The sequence below is a fragment of the Rosa rugosa genome, chromosome 2, assembly GCF_958449725.1.
Source record: "Rosa rugosa chromosome 2, drRosRugo1.1, whole genome shotgun sequence".
In the NCBI taxonomy this organism is placed as follows: domain Eukaryota; kingdom Viridiplantae; phylum Streptophyta; class Magnoliopsida; order Rosales; family Rosaceae; genus Rosa; species Rosa rugosa.
The window spans coordinates 385,365-394,797 of record NC_084821.1 but is presented as its reverse complement, the minus strand read 5'-3'; the positions used below and the strand labels follow the sequence as shown (position 1 = coordinate 394,797).

Sequence of the window (9,433 nt, the reverse complement as noted above, 5' to 3'; positions counted from 1 at the left end):
CTGGTTATGTACGACTTCTCTAGTAAACTATGCACATGAATCTCACATTTTCTGCACTTACATGCAGAACATATATATGATATTGGGTTGAGGCCAGAAAATCATGTACTCGTCATCCTTTGGCATTGAATGAATATGACCCACCACGAAGGAATTCATTTGCACCACAACAAGTTAATAGTACATTCATGGCTGTTCTGGAAAAAAATCATAGACTCAAAGACCAAGCCCGCCACAAAACCTGATATTTGGTATCCTGCTACTTGCCACAAGCAAATTATTTGGTCTAGATTCAATTTAAAGAAGCATCCTCTCCTCTTCAAATTATTCCAATGGCCTACATATTATGGCAGAGGTCCCACAACATGCCCTTCAGTATCACGAACCTCTATTGGAATCTCCCAAGCAACAGCTCATCCTTACCCTTATCACCACAACTGCCAACATATATTCCAGGTCCACTCCTACACTTCCTCTTTCTGTTCATCTCTTCTTCTTCTTTTTTTTTTTTTTTTTCTGCTTTATTCCAAGTGCTTAATAAACAAAATGCAGGAAGAATCCAGTGGTGTAACCAATTTCAGAAATGAGAAATGGTACTTCAAGAGTGTAAAGAAACAATAATGGGATTTTATTACCACAAATGCAGCACAAATACAATGAATTAGAAGATCATAACAGGAAGAAAATACAATACAAGAAAAAGAAGATTAATATACATCAATCACACTCATACAAATCCCTCCTCATATCAACACCAATAAATAATCAAATTACAACCTGAAATCCCCAAGAAAGAAAGAAGATAAAATACCGATCCAACCCATTTCCACTCTCTCTTTCCTGAAAAACTGAATACAAGTGATTCTAGAGAGAGAAGGAAAAGTGCGTGAGAAAGATAGAGAAATGCATAATATATAACTACTACACCAATCAGCCTAAAATGCAGTCATGACTGATCATGAGCTGATTCAGAAGAGGACTCCAAAAGCCAAAGCTCCTAGAGATGCAAAGAAAGTGGGCACAAAGAGGGTGGTGGCATCAGATGTTGGGCTAGGTGCTGGAGCATCAGCTGCAGCCACCTTCTCAATGCTTGACAAGGCCACCATAACAACCACCAACATAGCCACTGAAAGCTTCATCTTCATTGACTCCATTTCAAAGTACTTGAAAGAACAAGTTGCAAACTTTAAAATGAAAGGAGGAAGCTTTGGAAGGGCAGAGAGCTAGGCTTGTGAGTATTGGAATTGTAAGGACAATGGTTGTGGGTGGTGGGCTATATATATACACACACACACACACACACACACACACACAAAAGAATATAAGAATATATATTTCAAAAAAAAAAGAATATAAGAATATAACCTCCATAAAATAAAACAGAGAATTGAGTTTCAAAGGCAGCTGCCCAAATGATGGAAGTTGACACTTGACAGGTTGGCTTTGGCCACACTTGCCATACAGCTGTCATTTTGCCTATTTGGGCCCCTAACCTTTGCTGTCTTAAACCACTGTTTTGGAACTCTTGTTATTTTTCCATCTTCCTTTTTACTTGTTAATGAATTAAAGTTCATTCAAACCAAAAAAGAAGAATTAAGTAGATGCCTCATGGTTGTGGTTGTTGTTGTTTGTTACTCTTGCATGACTCATGAGTGAATGTTTGCTTTCTATTGTTATATTGTTAATTTGGTAGGAAAGATAATGAGAAGTGATGAGCTGTTAATTGGATGGTGTTTGGGTGATGCTTCTCTAACATGGGTTTGCCTTGTAATGTCTAATTATATAACATGTTTTCTAGAAAGTGGAAATAATTAACTTTTGGATGTATAATTATTCTGGTCTTCAATTTGAAGTTGGAAGTTAAGGAATGAATTGAATTAAATGGATCCGTACATGAGCTATGATGCAAGTCAAGTCATTGAAGCAGAAACTCTAGCTTAAAATCCAAATGAAAAGGAAATTTGAACTGTTTGTAGTCTACAATCTGAAGTATTTGTGGGCAGGGCAGCTAGCCTAGAATTTAGATGGGCCACCTAATTTTTACCTAATGACACGAGTTGGTGTCTTGTCCAAATCAAAATGAGTTTGAATATGGGATGTGTTACCACTAAAGTCTAAAACAAATTTGATTCAAATCAAACAAGCAATCTAGTTAATTAAGGTTCAGTAATGGTGGAAAATCAAATGCAATATATGCTTATCAATCATTTTAATGTATATTGGAAGGATTTTAGTTAAGTCGTCATATACAAGGTCAGTCTGGCTACTCTTACATATTATTAAGCAGTACAGAAGTATAACAATGGCAACTGATATATGTGGGTTAGGTTTTTATCGTTGAGAAAATGAATAATAAATAAAAGATGAGACCTTTTCTTTTTGGTTCCTGCATAAGCCTTTCTTAATCTTCTGTGTCTGATTTGTTCACACGTCTAAAGAAATGTTTCTGTGATCCCAAAAACCATTGAATTTGGCAGCCATGTATATGGTTTACAGGTAGAGAGTATCATGAGTCATGAGTCATGACCTAGCTATGAAGTAGGAAGAATTCAACAAATTAATATTTGTTGAACCAATTGCTAGCTTGCAAATCAAGTCGAATCATACATAGTCTGATTCATTCAGTTCATTGATGCCTCCCAAGTCAAATGCGCGCAGCAATTTGCTTCCAACCAATACAAGCATATAATATATATGTACGTATATTATATGCTTGTATTGGCATATCAGGCAAAGGTTTGATAAACATTCCAATATTAATTGACAATAAACTATTAGACCAATCTGTCTGATTAATTACGTAGAGAGTAAGGCAAGGCTCTACGTAAGAATGAATTAAGAACCAACACTTACCTCTTTCATTCAACTACTTCAAGTTCGATCATATATGTTTAGCTGAATGGCTGGTCATCATGTCATCCCTCCAATAGCTACTCCGGTCCTTTTGTTGTTTCACTTGCAACTTTTTCATTCTTTCATTTCCCAACTACAGTGGTATCGGTTTGATAATTGGCATAGGGGGATATGGTACTGTTGTGCTTGCTACTGCCTCACAGCCTTCACGTACTCTCGATCATCTATGTCTTTGATTGGCAATCCAGGCTTCATCCTCATATACATATGCTTGCATATATAGTGATCAATTTGGCTAGAGTGCATGGTGTGGAGATCGATCATATGGGGTGGTAGCTAGTGCCTTATAAGTCATAATAGCCCAAGCTTCTATACATTTAAGATTCCAGAAGACCAGAACAATATCCCTTTCGAAAGAAAAAACGATTCCAGAACATTATTAGTACTCTTCTTCTTCTTCTTCTTCTTCATACCCTTCTGGGTCAAACTGATTCATCTATATATATGAGGAATCTTTGAAAACAGAAGAGTTTAAATATCTAGGCACCATGTCGTCAGTATAGGTCGTTCCTAATTTTCTTCAATTTTTTTTTTTTTGAATTTGACAACATTACAAATTTTCGTACATCGGTTGAAAAACACTGCCAACGGAGTACCCGTCGCCCAAGGTCATTTTAATTTTTTGAACTCTTCCTAACGAATTTTCGTTAGTAAGCATTACCGACGACATATCTCTCCAAAGGTCATTTTAATTTTTAAATTTGACGACTATTGTCAACGAATTTCCGTCGTTTGAAGAACAAATGGCGATCGGTGACTTTTTGTTTGTTGACAAACATTGTCGACAACATTTCATCCGTCGGTAAAGGTTACTTTTATCTTCTAAATTTGACAACCATTGCCAACGAATAGTAGACTACTGACAAATATTGCTGTACTACCCCTAAGTAAATTTTTGAATTTGACAATTATTGCGACGACAATTTTGTTAGTAAAAGTCATTTTAATTTTGGACCGAGCTAGGTTTCGTGTAGTAGTGCGGCGGCATTCCGATCCTGTCTGCAGCAGGGCGCTCCGACGTTGCAAGCCATAAGAGGAGGAGGCTTCACCTCCTTCGTGCGTAGCGGAGGCTGTTTGGCAGGACGACAGAGTCAAAGATTCAAACTTGGTCTTGGGTTTGTAAACAAAACCGGTATACTAATCTGCAGTGACATCAAGTTTGAAGAGGAGGAGATCAGCGACACGATCTCGGGTCTGACGAATGAGTGAGGTCGGAGAGGATTTGCTAGAGTTTGGTGTTCGGGTTGCCAATTGAGGTGTTTGGTTCAAGCTTGAAGGATCGGCCTGTTGCTGCGAGTGCGGTCGCAAGCACAGGTTTGGAGGGCGGCGAGATGGTCGCCATGGTCTTCTGCCTGGGGAGGCCATGTGGATTGATTAGGTGGTGGTAGGCGGCTTCTCGAAAGAGTTCGATTCGGCTGGCTGGGTGTTGGGGACATAGGGTTTGGGCAGTGGGCTGGGCCTCTGCCTTCATGGGATACAGAGATGCAGTCCAGTGAATTGGGCTTAGGTTTGCCCAATTCCCCTATTCTCTCACACTTGGGTCAGGTTTGGGTCTTTTGGGGGTGGTTTGTCTTGCTCTTTGTCCTGCACCTGTTCCTAGAGTGTTGCTGTGGGTGTGTTGAATATTGCAACGTACACCAAGAGGGTCTTAGGTGTCAAGATGTTAAAGACATTGGTTCCATTTTAGGGCTGTGTAGGGTTGGAGAGTTTTTTTCAAATTCTGCATTTTCTTTTGCTTCAGTTCTTTTATGATTTTAGTCTTTTTGGAGTTTCCGTTTTGGATTGTAGTCGTTTTCTTTGAGCATAGATTTGTAATATGAGGGGTCTTCGGATCTCTCAAGCTTGACCGAGTGAGGTAATATGATTTCATATTGACGGTTTAGTCTTCCGTTGCCCTAAAAAATATTTCAAATCTAATGACCATTGTTGGCTAAAGAATCATGGGCAGAGGTAGTTTCCTTAATTTAATTTTTTGAATTTAAGAGGCATTTTCGACAATCATTTTGTTGGCAAAAGTCATTCCCCTAATCCATTTTTTTAAAGTGTGAAATGTAAAGCGTCTCAAATAAAAGAAAACTTGCTCTATATAACACACGATTTTAGGAGAAATTTAGCATTCAAGAGAAGTTAGCGGCAGAGAATTACAAGAGGCCAATCATGGGTTGTTTCAGCAAGAGAAGTATGGTTTGTTTCAAATTACAAGCCAAATAACAAAGATTTTTTTTTTTTTTTTTGAAAAGGTCGTTACCAACAAATATTTCACCGTAATTGGTTTTAAGTTTTTTTTTTTGATCAAATAAGAACTTCATTAATAATGAACTGCTTACAATGAGTTTTGGGCGACATCTCTAACCCAGAAATGACCATTAGACTTCACACTGGAACTCTATAATGACTGACTCTAAACTTACACTACAACTGTATGGCAAAGACAATAAGCGCAGGAGCAGTGAACCCTTGACATCTCACCTCTCGTCCAGCCAATAAGAACTCCAAAGCTAGACAACTCACTTGTGTCGACACTAACTCACCAACCAGAGTTAGGCAACCGTTTCTCTCTCTCTCTCTATTGACAATTTGGCATTGTCAATATTATCAAGGGAACTCGAATTGAACGAGACATGTTGATGGACTGCGGTTCCATTTGTTGTCAGGACTGACTCGAACTATGCCGAACCCGAAAAGTAAAAATAAATTTTGATGATTTAGAGATTTTGGTGGGCAAAATAAAGCTATAAACTAGGGTGACACCTTTCTTTTTTGTACTTTGTTTTTCTTTCTTAACAGTTTTTAGTGGGACGGTTGGAGGGAAACCCATCTATCTCATATCCGACGGTTTAGAATACAATAGTAACTTCGGATACAAAGAATAGAGAACACAGGGCAACAACATAAAGCAAAACAAAGTAGTAATAAGTTTAGGGTGAATGGATGTAAAGAGGAAGAGAGAGAGAGACTGAGAGACTCTGAGGTTTCAGTGAAGATAACAAAGAAACAAAGCGCCGATTTTTTTGATTTCTTGCCCTCTCAAAAGATTACACCCATCACTCTTTTTTTCAAATTTCTTTTTCTTATTCTTCACCACAGATTTTGAGGCTGCTCCTTTCTGATATGTAATCACCTTTCTCCTTCAAACCTCTCTATCTTCTGATTATGTAGATTCTTTTGCTTTCTGAAGCAAAAGAGAAACAAGAAAAGAACTTGGATGGATTTAAGACTCAGCAGAGTCCCGATTCCATTTGGTTCTTCGCTTTCTTCTTTCTGATTTCGGTGTTTTTCGATCTAATTCGCTAATGGGTCATCGTAATTCTTTAAATGCAGGGTAATCTGAGAGGAAATCCATTGATTTCACAGTTATCTCCTCAGATCTTGAGGTCAGTTTTCAGTTTCCATATGTATGAGAAATGAAGTCTGTATTGTTTTTTTGTTAATTGAATTTCAATTGGGTAATGATAAGATTAAATTTTTTGTGCTTCAGGGATGGAAAAGCAAGGGAATAGCAGTAAAAGTAGAGAGTCAGAGTTTGTGCTGCAATGGGGGAACAAGAAGAGGCTTAGATGTCAGAAGGTGAAGGTCAAGAAAGAACGAAGCTTTGACAGCAACCCCAAACCCAGGAAAATCAAAGACTCTCCCTCTCCACTACCACAGCGCATCAACAAGTAAGAAAAAAAATATCAATGCTTTAGTTCAAGCAAGAAAAGAAAGATCAATGCTTTAGTTTAAACAAGAAAAGAAATTCCTGACTTTCTAGAGAAACTATGCTAGAGATTTTAGTTCAAGAAACTATTGTAGAGCTTGTTTGTTATATTGTTTTGAAATCGAAAATTCAATTGGGTGTAGAAACAAGGGGTACTTGGAAAGAGAATACTTTAACTGATGCTGAAATTTGTTGTTTGGAAAGAAATTGATCAATCCTGGAATCACATGATACTTGTGGAGGTGTTGTTGATACATTGGATTCGAGTTTTCATAGCCCTTTTGTTTATTATGACACACTTCTGAGCAAATACAGATTAGTTGGAAAGGGGATGGTGCTTATCATTTTTCTGAGTGATTGTGTTTTGTTTGATAGCAGGAGCTCAGCGTCGCCAATGAATAGTAGAAAGTTATTTATCACATCGCCGGAGAAGGAAGATCGGTATTACACAACTAGGGGTTCCTTAGGTTTAGATGATAATGGTAAGATGTTAGGATTAGATCATCATGGTCATGCAGTGGAGGATAAAGGAAGCAATGTTTGGCCAAAATTGTTCCTATCATTGTCTAGTAAAGAAAAGGAAGAGGATTTCATGGCAATGAAAGGGTGCAGGTTACCTCAAAGGCCCAAGAAAAGAGGAAAGTTGCTTCAAAAAAGCTTACATGTAAGTTGTCCATGACCTTGAGCGAGTGAAGGGAGAGGGACAGAGAGTTTGTGATGTGTTTGTGACTTATTTTTCCTTACTTTGGTGTGCAGTTGGTAATGCCAGGTGTATGGTTATCAGATTTGTGCCGAGAGAGGTATGAAGTGAGGGAGAAGAAGACTTCAAAAAAGGTAACATCTTTCATGTCCTTAAACTTGTTTTGTTCTTGTGCAATTAGAATGTTATGTGACCATGTTTCCATATGATGATGCAGAGAGCCAGGGGATTGAAGGCTATGGGAAGTTTGGATAGTGATTCAGATTGAGAGATAGACAAATTGCAAAAGAGGATACAGCTTTTTGAGATTAGTTTTTAATTTTTTTTTTTTTTTTTATTGAGATTAGCTAGGACTGTTAGCCAGTAGGCAACCAAGGGACACTGATCAAAGCCGGCAAAAATACAATGAAACAAATGGTGTGATCTAATCTTCCCTTGGTTGTCTGTAAATTTCATCATCCGCCCGGTTCCTTTTGTTTGATTGTCTGTGTAGAAATTTCTCTGGCATTTTTTACGTTGGAAAATAAATTTCAGTATCTATCTCGGTTCCTTTTGTTTGATCAAGATAGTTGATTAGTAAATCTAGCCGACACTCGAGAGGGAGTGGCATCTTAGTGGGTTGGGTGTATTGGATTTTAAAAATCTATAGGCATTAGTTAAGATTTTAAAAAGTTCATTAAATTCTTGTGGTATTCAATTAAGATTTTAATAAGAGAAAAATTCAGGTACCGTCCCCAAACTATGCTGCCAAGGCCAATTTGATACCCGAACTCTCAAAAATATCAATGTGATACCCAAAGACCTAAATTGGTATCAACGTGATACTTCCGTCAAAATTTTCTAACGGCGCCGTCTGTTTGCTGACGTGGCAAGCACGTGGGTCAAAAAAAAAAAGTGAAATGACAAATTTACCTTTTTTTTTTATAGAAAAATTCATCTACCGTCCCCAAACTATTTTGCCAATGCCAATTTGATACCCGAACTCTCAAAAGTATCAATGTGATACCCAAAGACCTAAATTGGTATCAACGTGATTCCTTCTTCTTCTTCTTCTTAGGGTTTCGCGGCGCCAAGCAGCTTGGGGTTGAAGCTTCCAATCGAACCCGATACTGGTCGAAGAAGCTGCTGGTGCTGAGATTATCAACGACCCGTCCGCGTACATTGGGGTCGTCGAGCTGTTGAGCGAGACGAGGCGTTCAGCCGGAAGGTACCGTGAGAGAGTGGCCGTCGAGGCGGAGTATGTAAGGTCTCCGAATGGAAGGCGGTCCAGTTCTAGGGATGCCATTTTAGCTATTCTTCTTCTTCTTCTCTCTCCTCCTCTCTCTCTCTCCTCTCCTTCTCCTCCGCCCAAACCATCACTAACGTCGCCGAGATGGATTTGTAGCAGGAATTGGAGAGGATCTCGGCGAAGTTAGTGATGGTTTGGCCGGGCGGAGGAGAAGGAGAGGAGAGAGAGAGAGGAGGAGAGAGAAGAAGAAGAATAGCTAAAATGACATCCCTAGAACTGGACCGCCTTCCATTCGGAGACCTTACATACTCCGCCTCGACGGCCACTCTCTCACGGTACCTTCCGGCTGAACGCCTCGTCTCGCTCAACAACTCGGCAGCCCCAATTTACGCCGACGGGTCGTTGATCATCTCAACACCAGCAGGTTCTTCGACCGGTATCGGGTTCGATTGGAAGCTTCAGCCCCAAGCTGCTTGGCGCCGCGAAACCCTAAGAAGAAGAAGAAGGAAGAAAAAGAAATGAATTAACAAAAAAAAAAAAGGAAAATTGGTTATTTCACTTTTTTTGGGACCTACGTGCTTGCCATGTCAGCAAACATACGGCGCTGTCAGAAATTTTGGACGGAGGTATCACGTTGATACCAATTTAGGTCTTTGGGTATCACATTGATACTTTTGAGAGTTTGGGCATCAAATTGGTCTTGGCAAAATAGTTTGGGGACGATAGATGAATTTTTCTAAAAAAAAAAAAAAAAAAAGGGGTAAATTGGTCATTTCACTTTTTTTTTTGGACCCACGTGCTTGCCACGTCAGCAAACAGACGGCGCCGTCTGAAAATTTTGACCGAAGTATCACGTTGATACCAATTTAGGTCTTTGGGTATCACATTGATACTT

At 39.0% G+C, this 9,433-nt stretch overlaps 2 protein-coding genes across 3 annotated transcripts; one reads left to right on the top strand and one right to left on the bottom strand.

Moving 5' to 3' along the window:
- Nucleotides 1-607: 607 nt before the first annotated feature.
- Nucleotides 608-1,264, bottom strand: LOC133732297 (arabinogalactan protein 13-like). The gene has a single exon (XM_062159821.1). The coding sequence runs from the start codon at nt 1,152-1,154 to the stop codon at nt 969-971; it is 186 nt and encodes a 61-aa protein (XP_062015805.1). The 5' UTR covers nt 1,155-1,264; the 3' UTR covers nt 608-968.
- Nucleotides 1,265-5,802: 4,538 nt separating this feature from the next.
- Nucleotides 5,803-7,859, top strand: LOC133731950 (uncharacterized). Of its 2 annotated transcripts, none has more exons than XM_062159401.1 (6): nt 5,803-6,026; nt 6,235-6,287; nt 6,392-6,572; nt 6,989-7,274; nt 7,367-7,444; nt 7,528-7,859. In XM_062159401.1, the coding sequence occupies exons 3-6, from the start codon at nt 6,394-6,396 to the stop codon at nt 7,576-7,578; spliced, it is 594 nt and encodes a 197-aa protein (XP_062015385.1). In that variant the 5' UTR covers nt 5,803-6,026; nt 6,235-6,287; nt 6,392-6,393; the 3' UTR covers nt 7,579-7,859. The 2 variants fall into 2 exon arrangements, with proteins under 2 accessions (XP_062015385.1, XP_062015384.1); XM_062159400.1 differs by having other exon boundaries at nt 6,986-7,274.
- Nucleotides 7,860-9,433: the final 1,574 nt, after the last annotated feature.